The sequence below is a fragment of the Rhipicephalus sanguineus genome, chromosome 7, assembly GCF_013339695.2.
Source record: "Rhipicephalus sanguineus isolate Rsan-2018 chromosome 7, BIME_Rsan_1.4, whole genome shotgun sequence".
Classification (NCBI taxonomy): Eukaryota; Metazoa; Arthropoda; class Arachnida; order Ixodida; family Ixodidae; genus Rhipicephalus; species Rhipicephalus sanguineus.
This window is the reverse complement of record NC_051182.1, coordinates 145,881,107-145,900,921: the sequence shown is the minus strand read 5'-3', so window position 1 is coordinate 145,900,921 and position 19,815 is coordinate 145,881,107. Positions and strand designations below refer to the sequence as shown.

At 47.6% G+C, this 19,815-nt stretch overlaps 1 protein-coding gene across 1 annotated transcript; it reads right to left on the bottom strand.

Moving 5' to 3' along the window:
* Positions 1–432: 432 nt before the first annotated feature.
* LOC119400188 (monocyte to macrophage differentiation factor) lies at positions 433–19,453 on the bottom strand. The gene is made up of 8 exons (XM_037667187.2): positions 19,323–19,453; positions 13,050–13,133; positions 6,816–6,897; positions 5,588–5,745; positions 4,954–5,028; positions 4,401–4,502; positions 2,522–2,591; positions 433–668 (listed from the first exon to the last, which is right to left on the bottom strand). Exons 2-8 carry the CDS (start codon positions 13,115–13,117, stop codon positions 435–437), a joined length of 789 nt encoding a protein of 262 aa, XP_037523115.1. The 5' UTR covers positions 13,118–13,133; positions 19,323–19,453; the 3' UTR covers positions 433–434.
* Positions 19,454–19,815: the final 362 nt, after the last annotated feature.

Sequence of the window (19,815 nt, the reverse complement as noted above, 5' to 3'; positions counted from 1 at the left end):
CCTGGACAGACAGTGGTCCCCGAAGACGACCGCTTCCCTCCTGGACAAGATTCCTCCCAGAGGAGACGCGAGTGCCAGGAACCACCACTGCTGTCCATGTTTAGTCTAGACCTGGAGAGGTTAGAGCCTGCACAAGAAACCTTAGTTCTGGTAGAAGCCAGTCCACGATCCTTATAGAAGAGACCGCAGCTCTCTGTGCAAGGACAAGCCCTGGACAAGGACATGTCCGCTTCTGCACGAGACCAGTCCCGCTGAGTTGACGAACCGGTGGCCAGGAGGACTACGAGACTTTTAAATCGAGGAGGAGGAGGTGGATTGGAGGCTGACGTCGCAAACACGACCTGGTTCCCTGTCTAACAGCGGTGAGCCGGGTAAGCTTCACGACTGTGGCAGCGTTTTCCGATAGTCACCGCCAGGCGGAAGCACCTGATATTTTAGTCTTGGTGTTCGTGCGCCGCCGCAACCGCCGCCGCCGCGACTTGGGCTACCTGGCCCGACCTGAAGAGGTACCGGTACACGGCGTGGTAGTGCACCAGCGTGGCCGCGTTCACGAACAGGTGCCAGATGGCGTGCGCGAACGGCACCCGGCCGTCGGACTTGAAGAACACCACGCCTATGAAGTAAAGCAGGCCGCCGAACAGCAGCTCCTTGAGGCCTGTCAGAGGTCGCTGCGAGCGAAAACACGGGGTCGCAGGGGAGGGGAGGGGAGGGGGAGAGGTGACAACGTGGTTGTTGTTAGAGGAGCATCGATATACACTTTCTAAATTGCAGAACTTCTAGGGGGATCGAAAAGTGCGGTCATATTGCATTAGTAACCACGTTACTTGAAGAAGCACACATTATCTGTTGGTAGAATCACTTAATAATCATAGCTAATTAATATTGCTATTAACACTTGACCAACTATCGGAAGTTGTGAACTAAAACCCAGCGGTAATGAAGAACGAATGTGTTAAGCGCAACTTTCAAGAAATACGTCAAGAGAAGTGGCAAGCAGCAGTGACGTTCCAGTTCACACTATGCAAGAAACCGATGTGCTGACACTGGTACAGCCTGAAGTACACTTGTCTAGAGCGGCCAGTTGGCCGCTTCAGCCGTCGTTTTTTGCAACAACATGCAGAGACCGACGTATTCATGCCAAACATAATCATACCGCATGCCCGCATGCTAGGTCCTTGTGCTATAATTCAAGCATACATGGATAGGTCGGCAAAAAATGTGGAGCTCACTCAGACTTACTCATGAAATATATTTTGCCCCTAGAGCTCACTCGGGCTCAGACCCGTCAAAATTTTCCTCAACTGGACTCACTCGGACTCAGACTCACCAAAATATTACTCACTCGGACTCACACGGCTCTGAGTCTGAGTGAGTCTGCGTGAGTCGACTGAGTCCGTTAGCGTATAATTGGCTTTTTTTACCATGGTGTCAATGCTCTTTAACACCAATATCTCGCATATTTGGTGCTCTACTTGGCGCCTTTTGATCTCGAACCATATAACATGAGTTATCAATGGTTGCAATCCAGTAAGGACATTTTTATTGTAACTGGTGACTCACACGAGATATTTTTATCAAGAACTTCCTGTGAAAGAGATCGCGGGGGGGGGGGGTCAACCTGACCCCCCCCCCCCCTCTTCTACGTAACTCACGCATCTGATTAATAAATATTGAGCTGGCGTATGAACGCTAGTGCTTTGAAGTATGTGTGAATCGGCGGGAGTATAAAGGCGAGCCGACATAAGGCTGATAGTAATGCTGAAGTTGTGTAGATAGAACTATAGGTTGGAAAAGAAGTGTGGAGCACACTCAGACTCACTCAAGAAATATATTTTGCGCTTAAGGCTCACTCGGACTCAGACTCACCAAAACTTCCCTCTACCGGACTAACTCAGACTCAGACTCGCTAAAAATTTTCTCAAACGGACTCACTCGGACTCAAGCTCACGAAAATATCACTCGCCCAGACTCACTCAGGCTCACGGCTTCATCTGAGTCTGAGTGAGTCAACTCATGAGTGAGTTTGCCGACCTATTCTTGTAGCTAACGCTATGCAGCGTCCCATACCATTCGTCCACTAACCTCATGTACCTATCCATTCATGTAATTATCCATCCATTCATTTACATTTATCCCTCCCTCAGTTCAGCAATCAATCAATCAATCAATCAATCAATCAATCAATCAATCAATCAATCAATCAATCAATCAATCATCTCATCCCACATCATTCATCCATCGACCTCCAATCACACAGATATACATAGAATCATTCGTCCATCCGTAAATCGAAATAAATGAATCATTCATCCATCATGCAGTCACTCAGTCAATAAAACAATTTTCTCTTCCCACACCTTTTCTCCACCGACATCTAGTCCATTGACCATTGCATTCATGTAACCATTCGTCCATCCGTCAATCGAAATCAATCAATCGTTAATTCATATGCAGTGAGCTACGGATGCAGTATCCTCACAGTTGGGAAGGAACTATGCTCTCATACTGAACGAGCCCTTACCATCGAAAATGTAGCCGAAGCGGGAAACAAGGCCGAGCCTATGTAGATGAGCACCTCGAGGGTTTTGTACCTGTAGCGGGAAGAGAGAGACAGATGGACCACTTCTGTCTCAAACGTCGATGAGATTTCACACATTGTCGACCTGCTCTCTTTTTAAATAGCCTAGAATTTTCACACTATGATGAAATCTCGTGCCAATTATCCTTTACGTGCGCGTAGTGCATTCATAATTTCGAAGTTGTGTCTTTCACATATTTACGATTAGCAAAATAAAAAAGACAACCTTGTAAGCTTTCAGCACAATATGCTGTACCTTCAATCATAACGGTTTTGAACGGTGTGTCGTGTGTGAATTTTTAAACATTTCAATTGTACACTTATAAAGCAAAATTGTTATAGGTACGATCACCCTTTCAAAGTATCCTAAATCAATCAATTTTCAGCCCCATTTTCTATCTTCGTGATGCTGCCCCGCCACGCGCGAGAAGAGCAACAGTCCGGCTTTGCCGCCATATTAGTGTATGTGCAGTGAAGCCAGCTTTCGGTAGTTCATGTACGGCTTGATGTCGCAATTGTCGGAAATGCAATTTTGTTGAGACAATTATAGTACGTAGCATTTTCTGATAATGCGAACCTTGCGAACAACTTGAGTGGTTTTCACGCTGCCTTACTTTCTTTAGAATAATGAATAGCAATTCCTGTTCTTGCGTTGCCGCGACGACACATTAACCTTGCGCGGAGTGTGGACGGACTGTAAAAAAGAACGGCAACCAAAAATGCAAATAAAATTAAAAATTATTAAAGTTAGAGCTACGTAGATATAAAGATGAACATAACATGAACCTCTAGTTCAGCCAATCAGCAAGTATCATTGTCTTAACGTTACCCGGCGCCAAATTTTGCAGCAGTTTACGCGTAGTGTACTTACAGTTGGCTGTAGACAAAGAAAAAAAAACAAAAGGACACGCTTTGATTGAGCATGACGGCGACCTGAGATCCATTCTAGCGATAAGCAGATGTAGTATAGATACTGCTTAGTAATCTGATGAAAATAGCCTTGGTGAAGATGAAGATAGCCGAGCAAGATAGGAAAGCACACGGACGAAATAAGAAAGTGCCCGCGCTGGTTGGATTACTACAGCGATAACCTGCAGCTCGCTGTAAGCATCGTCATCTCGGCAAGGCGAGATGCTCACAAGTGATGGAGATAAGATAAGATGGTGCATTTATCAACAGTAAGTGAACAGCCTCAGGCAATTCGCCTTGTCGAAATGTCTGCTTTAGGCTGACGCTTGGTTAGTCTGCTCACGAACACTTCATACCACTTCCTCAACTTACACTACACGTCTAGAAGAAGCGTACATCAGGATGTGCAGTAGTGAGCTTATCAAAATGCTTCACACCACGCGCATTCCGCTTAATGTGCACAGAAAGGCTACAGAAGGCAAGCAATCATATGCGGTTAACTAGTTCATAGATAAGACTACGAGGAATCAGAAACGCTGCGTACAAAACCTTGCGCACGAGCTAAACGAAAGCAGCGTACATTGTAAACGGTGTCACACTCCTCATGGAGATTTCACGGTGGAAACACCCCCCACACACCTTCATTTTGGGCTTCTGGTGTAAAAGTGGGTGTTATTGAGGAAAATGCCCATAGCACATCCCTTGCTTACTTCAGGGGTGCATGAAGGGCATATCTTCCGATTATTACGCACGATAAATGGGTGGGATGTAATGGTGTTCTTTGAACTATTGTACCTACTATGTTCGGAAAGCATTGACACGTATTGCGTTGTTTGGACAGACTACAAAAAACTTCATTCGGGTACACCAACACTAAGGAAGCAAAGCATGGTAGCTGTACGAAGATGCTTACCTCTCGTGAAATATATTTTGGTAGGTGATGCCTAGCAGGCAGAGGAACCAGACCACGTACAGCTGCTTTTGGCCCCATGAGCTGTACTCGCGTAGCATTAGCCTGCGACACGATGGGAATGACACCATTAAAAAGGTGTATACAAAGGTATATATAGAGGATATACAGCCTTGAAAAGGGCAAACCGGCATGAAGTACCTTTAACTACTTAAATTCATCTGGAAGATATTATCTAGAATAATCTTTATGCTCCCGACGGTAAATTTCACAAACAATAATTTATACAGAGTCTAAACTGTCTGTAAGCGTTCCGAAGGCGTATAACTGCTAACTGCTGCCCACATATAGACCTCTTGTTGAAGTGTCCGGGTATAGACAACAAGACTGATTATCGATAGATTGTCAGGTTAGCGTTTTCACTCCTCCGACTCGACGCGTCACACAACCTCGGATTTAAGCGATGGTGTGTCAAGGAAATTCAAATATCTTGGAGGAAAAGTGATGGCGAACCAAGTGAAGGGAGGAATCTCGGAGCCAGTGCGTTAGTGCTCACCAGGGCGTGTAGGCAGACGCGATGAAGATGTAGATGGCAGCACGGTCGCACCGGTGTAAGATCACTTTTAAGGTCCTGCAGCATAGGCAGAAGTACGTACACAAAATTAGAACAAAATAGTCGGACAATCCATCCATCCATCCATCCATACACCAATCAATCAATCAGTCGTTCACCCAAGAAAGCAAACAAACAATTAATTATTTAATTAATTCTCGGCTGCCATTATCGTCGAAAACCTGCATAGTCATAACCCTCCACTTTAAACAATGACGGGACAGGTCCAACTAACCATGGGCGAGCGCGGGGGGGGGGGGCAGAGGGGCGGCCGCCCCCTCTAGTCATCAAAGTGTTGGGGGGAGGGCGCAAAGTCTTCCCCATACATTGACTTAATATGGAGGGGTGGGGGCGCTGCGATGAACCTTCGCCCGCCTTCCCCCACCCCCCCTACCCCCCGCCCCCAAGAAGGGGAACCCTGCGCACGCCTATGCAATTAACTAAAGGTATGGGTCAGATTTGGCGCCATCATAGAGGATTAGAGGGGGCAGCCACCCCTCCTGCCCTCCCCTCTCCCCCCTGAGCGCACGCTATGTCGAAACCCGTTTGCGCAGTAATGACGAAGGCTCGCGCTCACCTGAGCTTTCCGAGGAAGTGCACGGAGTGAAAGAGCGAGGAGGTGACGAACAGCACTACCAGGGCGATTCCGTACACCACGGCGGCCGTCAGGTGCGCAGGGGTGTGGGCGCGCTGGAGCAGGAACTTGAGAGCGAAGAAGCTGGGCAGGATGCTCAGCTGCATCACCCATCATTTCATAACACGGGCTTAGTGAAGGCAGGTGAAGCGCGGGCACAGTGAATAGACTGAGACATAGTCTGCACTGTCTTCGCTGAGTCTTGGCCTTAAAAATATGCTACCGTACCAACTAGCACGAATATCCAGATGCTAGTAAAGGCTTAGTAGCCGCATAGTAAATGCACGCCCGAAAAAAGTCAGTTTCACAGCAGGGGCGGACCAATTGTACATAACCTTAATATTTTAGCTAACATTGTATGAGTACAGAAAATCATGTTTCACCCCCCTCCATAATGCCTTTGGCCCGGAGGATATTACAAAATAAATTGTAAAGACAATTATTAGCCCCAGTGTATAGTTCCAAGGCTTCGCGACAAGATGAATAAATAAATAAATGCAATAGCAACAATTTTCGATGTTATAAAAAGTGTAAGCCTAGTAGCCAACCCCTTTAGGATCCGATCTCGCGCCTCTCTACAAAATTCTGGCGTAAGGGAATACGGCCGCTTCAGGGAGCGAAGCGGTTTTCGTGCTGTCTGTCGCCTCAACGCGAAGCGATGAGGGCGCAGCACTTAAAGGGCAGGGGCCGTCTACCAGTGCCTGTCGGCATAGCGCGCGCGCGCCACCGCGCCCTTTAGATCAACGTTCGCAGTCACTGCCCGAGCGACGCAGCCTCGCCACCGGCACCCCCTTCACGCTCCTTCGCCCGACAAAGCCGGCTGCCGCGTTTCATCTCTACTTGAGCCGCGCCCGTCAGCAGCGTCCGCAAGCTTTCGCTCGCACATAGAATATAGGACGCGCGGGGCGATGTTATTGATTTGTTCTTTATAAGTAACATGACGGCGACGGCGAAAATCCGCCTCCAATGTCCATATAATTGCTATCGCAATAAAACGCAAACTATCAGCTATCAAGCGAAGTACGCAACGGGCAGTTTCATACTCTCGTTTCAAACAAGTTATTGTCCCCGTGTTCTTAAGATTGCGCGCATATCCTTAAAGTGTTCCATCTGAAAAGCAATACACCCCCCCCGCACTTCCCACCCCCCACTGGCATCGCCACACACTGACCGCGTGCGTGATGATGTTGGCCACGTGTTCCAGCTCCGTCGGTACGTAGGGCTCGTTCCCAGTCGGCCGGGGGTTCATCAGTCTGCAATGGGAAACGATGAGCTTTAATAAGGCAGTACTAGAGACAAGCGTGCAGAAGGGTTTCTCCCATGCTGCAGCTGTGGCAGAGTTTCGTACAAAATTTTACTAGCGACTGGATGACGGTTGTGTATATGCTGCAACGAAAGCCCGGAAACGGCACACCTTAATGAATTTCCAGCATATTCGCCCAGCAAGACCAGTAGTAGGCGTTCATTTCTCAGAGGCTCCGGGATTCAAGGCGGCTGGACGCGTTAACTCGATCAGTGGTTGAGATTGGCAAGAGACGTTTAGACAACCAGTGGGTAAGAAAGCAGGAAAGAGATGGATATTATAGAAATGGAGGCTTGCATGAAGATTGAGGGAAGTAAACAAACTAGATAACTAATGCTAGGCTGCCCAAGATAGAAGTAAGTCGGATTATAACAAAGATGTGAAGTGGCTAGTTATCACCGTCACACTTTATAGGCGATGCCCATCGGTATCACCGTCGTCATCATCTACTTACTGCAGGGGAGGGTCAAGTATGGCGGTTTAGCCACTCGCTATGCTACTCTTTACACTGCCGAATTCGCCCTCATGTCAATCTTTGATTGACCCAGGGGGGCTGCTACGCGCCCTCTCTGATTGGCTTAAGGTGCTGTCCTTACAGGATCTGACAATATGGCTGAATTCAGCTATGTCCGGAACATTATCCCTCCATGGGGATGATGGACGTGTCTGATAACTTTGCTGGCTTCGAGTGGATTTTGTGACTTTTGCAAAGTGATCACGTTTCCCACTATCCGAGCATGGCGGAAGTTCAGGGCGTTGGTTCAGGGGACCTCTCATCACATCGCAACCCTCCACGTTCCCCTGAACTTCCGCAATGCTCGGATAGTGGGAAAAGTGGAGGGTTGCGATGTGATGAGAGGTCGTCACATAAGGAATGTTCGCTCGAGCTAACGCTTCTACAAAGGGACTTCGTCTTCTTCAGCCCCACGTCCCTGACGCTCCTTTTTTTAGACCGTCACATCTCCCACTATATACCGAATCAACCATATATTGCGTTAAGTATTGCGCAAGGTTTCTGTGGCCGCCTATGTCCTTGTGTTCTTTGATTCATTGATGAATGAATGAATGAATGAATGAATGAATGAATGAATGAATGAATGAATGAATGAAAAGGGACGGACGGACGGACGCAGCAATCTGCAATGTTCCTTGTGAAACAGCTCGGAGACCTACCATCATGTCGTGTATCGCTGCTTGAAATATCGGAAGGGAGGTAGACCGTATAGTGATAACATAATAAGGCTGGTTGAAGCCATGTAAGCACAAAGATTGGGCAAATCAATGGACGAACGATCATTCATGTACTTTGTGTAGTAGAAGCGTAGCCTGAAATTTTTTTCGGGGGGGGGGGGGGTTCAACCATCCTTTTTTATGTTCGTGCGCGCGTTTGTATGTGTGCGTGTATATATACACATGCAAATTCGAAAAATTTCGGGGGGGAGGGGTGGTTGGGGTTGGGATAGTTTGTGACAATTTCGGGGGGGGGGGGGTCAACCCCTCCCCCTTGCTACGCCCTGTTGTGTAGTTGCGCTATGCCAGCGCTGGAGTTCCGTGTGCAACATTTTTGTTGGAAACTCTATGAACGACAGCAGACAGCATGTTTGGGCCAAGCTGCGCCGCTTCTACCACAGAAAGATTGTGAAGGTATGGCAACGGGGGGACTAGCGGAGACAACGACTGGAAATGAAAAGCTTTGCTAGAATGCGACTTCTAAGGCTAATGACACTTTTGTTTCGAAAAAAGAAAGCTATGTATCCCACCTGAATCCTCGAACGCTCTTCTGCTCCGCATCTGTACTCGATTTCCTTCGTGTCACGCACATTGGTGATCACTCGTCTCAACATGCACGCACACTGCTGTGCAATGCTCCGTGTGCGGAGCGGAATGAGCAGCGAAAACTAAATAACTGCGCGGACAGCACGCCTAGCCAAGTCATATCCATATCCTTTGCCGTTGTCAGATGATCCAGGATGCCGATCATAGAGGGAGGAACACTGTGGGAGAGCATAGCAACGCCATTGAAGCAACAAAATAAAGCGTCAGCCGAACACGTGATCGCCACGTCATATCGTGGTGTGCAGTGCAAGAAAAGCCGCTGCCGAGCAGCCGAGCACACCTTCTCGGCCAATAAGCTGCCTCGCAGAAGGTCACATGTTAGGTCCACATTGCGTGGGATAGAGGAAAAAGAATAGCTTCACGGAAAGCTCCGCTTGCGAAGGCTGGGTTTCGTGACGTAATGTCCTCACCTCGTCTGTTTCTTACTCCATGATCGCAAGAATAACTGGTAGTGATGTATAGCTATCATGGAGGAAGGAAAAAAAGAGTCTAAGGGAGCTTCAGGTGATTCCACTAGCCTCGGCAAGCCAACCTCCTCTGACGCCATCCCTCGCGCTCTTCCGGGCATAGTTTGTGCTGGCCCACTGCGCGTCGACTCTTGGGTAGGACTAGGCCTCCACAGCACACCTAGCCACTGCGAGCTGACCAATAGTGGCGCTTGCCTACCGCATGACCTGGGGCAATTTCTCCGTACTTTTTACGATTAGGCTTCAAGGTTGTCACGTGACAGTACCTCCTAGCGTTGTTCCTTCCTCCATAATAGCGATGGAGGAATAAAAATGTGAAGAGAGCGTCGCAGTGGGATTGAAGCTAACAACAACAAAAACAAAGAATATGGGCCCAACACGTCATCGCAACGCCAGAGCACACGCTCTGTGCAGGCAAAACTACGACAGCATAGCCGAACATGAACACTCGGCCAATACGCAGCTTACAAAAGGTCACGTGACGTCTAAGGGCACGTGCTACACCTCTGTTAGCCATTGCGAGCAGAATGGCTTCACAAAGAGTTTGCTTCTAAAGGTTCAGCTTCGTGACGTAACGCTCTACCTCGGTTTATGTTTTCCTCTTTGAGCATTAACGACGCGAAACAAGGATAAAGCCAAGCCGAGCCATTTCCTTTGTGCAGTTGTCAGGAGATCCACGCTGCAGACGAACGCAATGAATGATGCCAGACAGTGCGCGAGGAAAATAACAATGCAAAAACAAAGCAAAGAAGCGTCACGTCGGGAGACGTCGTCTCCATTGCGGCACTATGCGCTAGCTGCGACACCTAGCGGATTTGGCGTCGGGTTGCCCGCCATGCCCGCCATCAGCGCCGCGGTGGCGCGATCGCTTCGGGTGTCGTGTACGCTTGCGTAACGCTGCGCGCGAACGCGTACTATACATACCGACGTTTGCGCAGGCCTGCGGCGCGGTGTCGCCTGTCTGTCGCAGGCGCTTGTGCGCACTGCCTTATGGAGAACGAAAAAAATAAGAACAAGAAAGAAGGGTGCCTGCTTTTTCATTCGTTCCGATTCTTGTTCCCCTGGCCATTTCGACATATCCGTCCACATCAGGGGCGTAGCCAAGGGGGGGGGTTGGGGGGGGTTCAACCCCCCCCCCCCCGAAATTTTTCAATTTTGCTTGCATAAATAGGCACGCACACATACAAACGCACGCACGAACACACATAAAGTATGGTTGAACCCCCCCCGAAAAAAATTTCTGGCTACGCCCCTGGTCCACATCGAACCACGGATGTCATCGCATCGGCGGAATTGCCCGCGTGATATGACAAGACTGGATAGATAGAAGGCGCATCAATTCTCTCACTAGGTGGCGCCAGTGAAATTTTGGAATGCCAGGATATTCATCCAACGAGAACCGTGGATATTTCGAGAGTCTGGGTTTCGCAGCAGATGGAATCACAGAGGTGAAATGGCGATGCTCATTTCCTGTTGTTTCTTATTAAGGCGAAAGCCTTAAATGCCTCACGAAATGCGAAAAGTGACCGTCGGCGGTGTTAACAGGAAGTGATGCGAAAAACCATTGTGATGTCATCTTGTAACATCATCACATAATCATCGCATGACCTTGTGACGTCCTCATGACATCAGGGATTGTTAAAATTTGTGACGTCATCGTGAATCGGTCCACCTTTGACCAAGCGACGATGTCATGCGTTGACGTCATCATACGTCGCATAATGTGACGTCGCGTGGTCAACGGTAGGCCGATCCCGGAGGCACCGCATAACAGCGTCAGGTGCAGACAGCTTTCGTAGGAGGGGGGAGGGGGAGGGGGGGGGGATCGGTAATATCGGCTGAGAAGAGTGACAGTTGGGCGAGTTGGTACGGATAGATTGTTTAAGAAAAAAGACGGGTTTCGCCTTCGAGTCGCCTGAGGCGAATACATACGGGACCGTGAGACCTTCTTGCATATAACATATACCCCGACAGCGACACCACGTGACGTCAACGACTAACCATTTTTAAAGCTTACACGCAAAGGATGACAAGGCGTTTTTGACAGATATATTCGTCTGGACCACTTGTCGAAACGTTGTCTAGCCTGTCCTAGGCAACTTATCGCAGCTCATTTAACCTTGAACTTTCAAGGACTCTCACGATGACGCACAATCCTTGGTTTGACCGTGCCTTTATTTGCTATTGCAATAAAAATACTATGCAGCAAATGTCTTAAGCGGTTCGACTACAATGTATGTCTACTTCCCAAGAGCTGACACGCAGACAGCACTCGAAGAAAGAGTGGGGCGGCACATCAAAGGCGGCTGGCTTGCCGAGCCAAACCGACGTCACATATTCCATTGTTTAGAGCGAAAGCTCTACTACGCTGTCCCTCATCGCGTCGCAATGACCTTGAACCACCGGAGCGCAAGTGCGGCAGGCATGGCGTCATGCCACGTGATCCGCTGTGTAGGGGCATCGCAGCTGCGGTACCATGTGACCAGGCGAATGGATAGATAGATAGATAGATAGATAGATAGATAGATAGATAGATAGATAGATAGATAGATAGATAGATAGATAGATAGATAGATAGATAGATAGATAGATAGATAGATAGATAGATAGATAGATAGATAGATAGATAGATAGATAGATAGATAGATAGATAGATAGATAGATAGATAGATAGATAGATGCATGCATGGATGGATGGATGCATGGATGCATGGATGGATGGATGGATGGATGGATGGATGGATGGATGGATGGATGGATGGATGGATGGATGGATAAACTTTATTATGGTCCCTCGGAACGCGCTCTAGCACGTTGCAGGCCGCCCCCACGTCGGAAACTGAAAGACCAAGTCTCTCTGCTGCATCGCAGGCCCGTTGGACTGCCCGTAGCTGTTCCTCGAGTGCGGAGCTGGTAATAGCAGCCTCCAATTTGGAAGGCGTGATGACTTCGCCGCCGCGTAACATGTGGCACCGCCAGAGCATACGTTCTAGATTGGCTATATCCGCGCATAATGGACATGCATTAGTTGGCTGTATTTCCGGATAAATCTTGTGCAATAGCGCTCTGACACTCGGGCTACTTCAGGTCGGGGCGTACTCTAGGCCTTGACCAGGCGAAGGCTTGATTTTAAAAAAACATTGCGTGCATAGCCTTTGAAACGCCAAGCCCAACATGCCACGAAGTGCACGCATGGTTTCTAGACTTGTATTTCCATGCATTCGCGCTTGTTTGAGGGCTGTGGTGGATGCTGGTACTGTACGTCGTGACAATAGTGTTTACCCCCATGTCACAAACTATCCACTTACGCCATAAGTGACGTCAGTCGATCGCTGACTTGACTCAGCGAAAGGGTTTGCCACTGCAATAGTTATCCTGACAATAAGGTCAAATAAATATGTGAAAAAAAAAACATTTCGGAAGTACGCACGATAATCAATTGTACCTCAACAGAAGGCCAACCTGAGACAACCGAAATCCACCAGTCTCTTACAAATTTCATTGAATTTTGCTGGATTTCAGCTAGCTTTCTGATGATATGCAACTGAGTAGCATGCCTCAATTGTTTTGTTTTGTTTTTTTTTTTCGCAAGAAAACCGGCCTCAAGTATTATTAGCTCTGTAAGTGAAATCTTCAGTCTGCAAACTGCCTAGAGAATCTGCAGACTTCACGAAAGATTGCTCACCACGGACTATCTTAGACTATAGATAAGACCTTAACGTAAGTAGGATTTTGTGTTGATAAACCCCTTTTTAGAGCACAAGAAGATGGACCAATGAGCACCAGCTGTCGAACTAACCTTGAGAAGTCCCTTATGCCGAAGCGGAACCGTGCCACGGTGCCGTTCACTCCTGCGGCGGTCGCCATTAGTGGTGCACGTCATCTGCGAATGCGTGAAACACAGCAAGGCCACAAAGGCGATGAGAAAAGTGTGCATACAGTCGTAAACAATATGACATGGAACACATAAATTATCTTCAGGAGGCAGAATAGAGCTCACAACGCCAAATGTTAAAGCTGAAAGGTACATTTTGAAAGTCATTATGTCATATTTGTATTCGCACATTAGTGTAATCGTAGCTCGAACGCGAACTCGGTGTTCCCTTTCATACTGTTCACGGCTGTACATCACGACTATCGATTCATAATTTCGGCTCGCCATTTATATCAGTATGTCAGAAAGAAAAATGTACGAGTGAATTGATCGACGAATGAGCCAGTCGATCAGTCAGTCAACAGAAATAGAGATAAGTGGTTGTGACGAGAGTGACAACTTGCATGTGTTGCCAATCATTGCTATCACGGCAGGCTGAGGAAAGAACGGGGAAAGCTTACATGTACCTGCAGCTCTGAATTGAAGAGCAGCATTTGCGAGTTCAACGGAAGCGCAAGTGGACGAGAAAAAAACAACTTGGCACCTATGGGAGGTGAACCCCCCCAAACCTCCGCCGATTACGTACGTTTGTGCGGTGCACTGCCAGTTTTGTAGTACGGCGAGGGCTGCTCCATCATACACCACCTTGCGTATTCATGCTGGTTTTACCCCAGCAATCCACAGAAGTTCAGGGGAAGTTGGAGGCTTGTATTGACGAAAAATCGTTAAACAAGGGAATCATAACGATTTTTCATGAACCCTATAGGAGAGTTAGACAGCGCCGCTCCTGTACACGATGACCGAATGTTGAGCGTTCTTTTTTGACCAATGGCGTCACGTAGCACGTGAACCTTTATTTATTTTTTTTTTTTTGCTTGTACAAGGGGTGGGGGTGCTAAACTTTCGTATGCCATTTATAAGCGTACAAAACATACCGAAGTTAAGACCCTCTCTGTGAAATCAACGCAAGTAAATGTATTAAATGTACACAAGCTCTCAACGTCCGATGTCGCAGTAGTATTTTCTATGCCCGCGGTTGGCGGGTTTTAGTCCACACTTCGAGTATCCACACAAAGCAATGACCTAAAGTGAACCAACCTTCTGTCCTGTGTAGCTGTAAACAAAATGAGCAACTAGAAGATATGCATTCGCCAACAATAAGTATATAACCAGCTTGCAGCGTCCTCCCGGAAATGAAATCAGCTTCCGGTTCCTCCGAGTGAAAGTGTGAAGGGAGAAAGGAGGGTTCTTTCCGGTGCTTCCTCTGACGCAAACACCTACGTGCGCTATCTGATACACCCCGGACGAATGCTGCATGGGTGCGTCCGGCTATCGACCGCGTGCAACTTCTCGCAGTGCACCGACCGTGTTCGTTTTTTTTTTTTTTCGGCCCGCAAGGACTACATTCTTTGTTCTTTTTGTATTTTGTACATTACTATTTTATTGCTGTATATATCTTTACAGCGGAGCTCTTAAGCTTTTCGTTATGCCGGCTGGCGTCAACAGAAAGCTATCATAACCAGGAACGAGTATGAGCCCAATGAGGCCAGTGAAGCCAAGCTCAGGAAGATACTAATTACTACTGACCGAGTCGAGCCTAATTAGTTCTAATTAATCCGAATTGGCGCTAATAAGAATAATCACAATTACGACTAATTAAGTTATGTGTGATCGGACCAAGCCGAGATACTTGAGTTTCACGTGACTTAAATAGGCTAATTAAGCATAAATAATTTTAATTGAGATAGAGTCAAGCCGGGACTAGCTAAGAGATCCCCAACTTTGCAGTGACTCATCCTTACGCCCCTAATGGTAACTGCCACATTTTTAATTTACAAATGCTGCAGGCGCTCCTCGGGCCCATGCAGGTGTGCATACACACAAAAGAAACAGCAGTAAAGTAGAGAGGTGGGCGAATTGGAAGTGATCATTTTTTAAAACTTTTCAGCGCGAACTGGACGGCGGCACAAAGAAGAGGGCACAAGGCGTCCTGTGTCCTCGTCTTTGTGCTCCGTCACGTTCGCGCTGAGAAGTTTTCAAAAAGAAACAGAAAATAAAGTTTAACGCATTGAACTGCTTGGCGTAGTTGTAAAAGAAACAACACATGCATAAGTAGAAAAGACATAGTAATGCGCTGTACATACATTGTTGCTAATACAAGATACTATCATTCAAAATAAAGTATCAAGGTAGGTATCGTACTTTTGCAAAACAAGTATTTTTTCGTGGTTGGTAATATGTAGTGAAGCAAACTTTTGGTACATTACAGGACATTTATTTCCCGAGTATTTATAGCGATAGTATTACATAATGCAGTTTTAACGCGTGCCTATAATTGTTCTCTACTCTGACTTGTTGCTCGCGGATTGTATGTCACTTTTTGGTGTAATTTGTGTATTTTTTATGTTCGCACTGTTTTTGTTGCTATAATACCACTAATCACAATTGCTCTTATATCACTAATCGCACCCCCAGCCTCCTCGACAGTATCTAATTTTGGTACCTCCTGATGCTGCATATGAAATGTAAGCCCGTTTTCTTTTGTATATGTAATAAGAATGAACCTTTACTCGATAAGGCTCATTCTGAAGGGGGAGAACTGAAGGGTGAAGGCTGGAATTTTTCTGTAGAATCCATAGGGCTGAAGTTATGACAGCAGGTAAACAGCACGTGATTTATATAAAGAACGACATAACAGATGTTGTAGAGAATCATATTTTTCTAGAATCCGGAATCGACGTACACATGACAGCTCTGTCATAGATAAGTTTCTTCGCTGAATTTCTGCCGTAAGTGGCAGGAACAAGAGATCGCTGTTCCCGACAAAAGTAACATGTCCGAATGAGCACCTGGTGACGTTACCTCCGATGAAATATGCCAAAACTTTGGGGCTTCTTAAGTAAACCAGTAACGCAAAGGGACACGTTGCACAGTGTCTGTCCGGAGCAATTAGAGCCGTATTAAACTCATGAGGAATATGAGGGAATTGGTACCTTTTCTTCGCTGCAAGCTACCCGTTTCGTCGTGCCGATGGTAAGATGGCGGATGTCTGGCTTCACCATCGGGACATCATTTGCACTCCAGCATTTTCTTCGGAGAATTTTTTCGTAGCTTAAGAAATTTTCGATGTTTGGCGAGACCTGACGACGCTTCGCGAGACTTCACTATCGAATGGTTAAAAAAAAAACTAATAAAAGTGGGTCAAAAGGGTCAAAAGTCACGTGATACTCAAGTGAATGAATGTGTGCCGTCAGCGTATCAAAAGTCACGTTATGTCGTAAATGACGACACATTGTGAGGTCACAGAAAGTCTGTGACGTCTTCATGACGTCACATGATGACGTCATCAGACGACACTGTCGCTTGGTCTATAAGGTGGGCCGATCCCGGAGGCTGTGCAAAACTACGTTAGGCGCAGGAAGCTTTCGGAAAGGGGTGGGGGGTGGGAGGAAGATCAACACAGTCGACTGCGAAGAAGATGGCTTTCGTCTTCGAGTTATCTCAGGCGAATTCACAAGGGACATTAGAAGTACTTTCTGAGGGGCTATAGTTGGTGAAGTATAATGGTGAAGCGCTCGTCATGTTTCTCAATTTGTCGTGTCTAAATTTGCGCCTTTCCTTTCAAGACCCAAGAGGGACCGTGGGATTAATCCTTAACCCCCCCCCCCCCTCCCATCTTCTCCTCCCTGCTTACCAAAAACGAGCCCTTCGATCCGTTCGCCTTGTTCCGCTCATACACTTGCGAGTCACTCGTAGCTCGACCTCAAGGGGGACGTTCGATTCGCGGTGGGCTTTATTTCTAGGGCTTGCGTGACGTCACCACGCAGCACACACGTAGGGCTTCCCGCCACAACGACTGTGGGGCTTCCTTGTTTTTCCGGCGGTGCACGCAACCGACTGCACGGCGCCTGCACAACGGGCTCGCTTGCCGCAGTGGCCGCGGCTTATTCCAACCACAGGCTAGAAAGAGGAAAAAAAAAAACAATAACCCACGACGCGCGTTGGCCGGCTCTCCCGGCAAACGTGCGTGTAACCGCGGTGTTACAAATTGGATTGAACGCGCTCGTTACGTCACGCAAGGTTGAAGACTCGTCGTGGCGCATCTTAGCGGTTCAGGTCGTTGCGCCGCTAAGCTCGAGTATTCAACGCAGAAATTTGGGATAGTTAGTAGTAACTGAGCTTGTACATCTTAAAATTCTCAAAACAACAATCACAGAAGCAGGCCCGTAGCCAAGAATTTTTTCGGGGGGGGGGGGGGGGGCACTTGCTGAAAACCTTGACTATTTGAGAAAAACGCCTATTTTCATTATTTATTTTCGATAAAACACCATGTGTCATCAAAATTTCTGGGGGGGGGGGGGGGAGCGGACCCCCTCCCCCCCCCCCCCCCCCCCTCTGGCTACAGGCCTGCACAGAAAGTAGAGACACCTCTGTGAGTGTATGCGTCCTGCGTCCGTCTAGTGTCCGTTTTATGTACTTGTATATACCTTCCTTCTCTGATTGTTGCTTTGCGCTTGTTAAGATGTAAAGCTAAGGTCTAGGATGCGTGGGTTCGACTCCCGCTCACGGCGGCTGCATTTCGACTGGGGGCGAAAAGCAAGAACACCCGTGTACCACCAGCGGAAACTGAAGTTTAAGTTAAGCCTCAGTTGTCCGCCGATTTATAGGAAACACGCGCAACTACGTGTGATTTTCCAACTACGTATGTTGTATCTATACTTTACTATGTAAGTGTGTAAGTTGCAGCTGCCTGGAAGGTAAACTTGTTGGCTAGTTGCATGAGCATTCTTATCCAGGGAACAGCGCGGAAAAACGAAGACAGGGCAGAGGCATTCATTCGTTCATTCAGAGACATTCTTCTGACCCTATTGCCAGTTCATCTATTACTAACGCGTTGTGCACAAGTCATGCGTATGACAAGATGGCCACTTGCATACTAAGTCTGCCCGTAACCTTTCATAATTCGAGTGGCGGCGCTATGAGTAACTGAACTTAAATTAAAATAACCGAATCTCACCTAACCAACAGATTTCGTTTATCGCCACAACCGGAAAATACGGTTCGATAATGTATTTAGTTACTACAGGCGGCCATCTTCACACCCACTGTGTCTAACTACTAATATCTGGGGTTTTACGTCCCAAAACCACGATATGATTATGAAAGACGCCGTAGTGGAGGGCTCCGGAAGTTTCGACCATCTGGTGTTCTTTAACGTGCACCTAAATCTAAGTACACGGGCTTCTACCATTTCGCCTACATCGAAATGCGACCGCCGCGGCCGGGATTGAACCCGCGACCTTCGGGTCAGCAGCCGAGCACTGTAACCGCTATACCACCGCGGCGGACTCACTGTGTCTAACTACAGATGTACAAACAAATAACGTATTGATTTCGCAGTGAACTGATGTCATGAAAGGTGAAAAACATTGGACGCCTTCGTATACAAAACTACTTCGTTTTATATACCTCCAGGGCGAACGCAAACAATTGTACAAAACATAACACCTAGGATCACATGCTGCGTTACGTTATGATCACGTGGCTATCATGTGATGCGCAACGCTCTTTGGTGCCCCTACTCCATGAAATTATCCGTCATAAAATTGCACTGTCATGTCGGGTAAGAGTTACTCCTCAAAATATAAGGAAAGAGCTAAAGTGTGTACAACGAGCTAAAAAAATTAACTATTTTGAAGCCTGTCAACTGGGCACGTAGTGACTCAAAGTGACAGTTTGGAAACTATATGATTCAATAACAGACAATTAAACGTTCAGTTTGATATCATAGCGATAGCACGCTCAGTGGGCCACCGTAACATGAGGCTATTTCGGTCTCCTAATTAATAACTTGTCAGTAATTTATTGCAAGAAATGTATTAAAAATGAATATAAGTAAACCTGAGATTAATCGTACTAACCGCTGAGAAGGTATAAGAAATTCCGCTGTCTCTCAATAAGTTATTCCGCAGGTCGCAGTACTAACTCATTCATTCATTCACGGACAATATTGCTACTTTCTAATACATACGGATAAACATTGCGCTAACGGTCACGTACGAAAAGGGGTTGATCGATCGCGCCTTCACACCATCCCTCCGTGCGCGTATTAACGCTATCATTTAAGAGTTCCCTTACGTAACCATCGATCAAAGCGGGTCGTAAAATGCGGTGTCGCAACCGCCGTTAATCTCTCACCTGGCGCCCTGGTACGGAGTCAAGTCACTCGGCTGCGCCGTGCTCTTCATTTCTTCAGTGTCAAGGCCGCGGTCCGACGGCTTGTCACAGTTCACCGGGAAAGCCAGCGCGCGAACACGGCTAGCCGCCGTTGCGGGTCCGGCAGGCGTCGGCAGGCCTAGCAACGAGTACGGCTCGCTGCCGCGGCGTCGTCCCCGACGTAAATCGTGGCCTCCAACGCCGATAGAGACCACGAGCACGGTGCACCCGCGCTGACGCACGCACGCGGCCGTACGTACGAGGCTGAAGCCGCCGCTTCGGAGGGCTGTGCGGCTACGGTGGTTACGTAGGGCTCACTTCCGCCGCCGGCGCCGAAGCGCTGCCGCAAAGCCGACTTGCAGGGGGAGGCCGGCGCCTGACGCCATCTTGCACGACGAGGGCGAACCTAAAGAGAGAGAGAGAGAGAGAAAGAGGAGCTGAGTGACGCAATCGGTAAGCCGATAGAGAGAGAAGA

Excerpts from the sequence above, each read along its gene's own strand:
- LOC119400188 (XM_037667187.2), bottom strand. The coding sequence starts at position 13,117 with ATGGCGACCGCCGCAGGAGTGAACGGCACCGTGGCACGGTTCCGCTTC. Across the intron at positions 5,029-5,587 it reads CACTTCCTCGGAAAGCTCAG|GACCTTAAAAGTGATCTTAC; the intron begins GTGAGCGCGAGC and ends CCTATGCTGCAG. Across the intron at positions 4,503-4,953 it reads GCGTCTGCCTACACGCCCTG|GCTAATGCTACGCGAGTACA; the intron begins GTGAGCACTAAC and ends ATCGTGTCGCAG.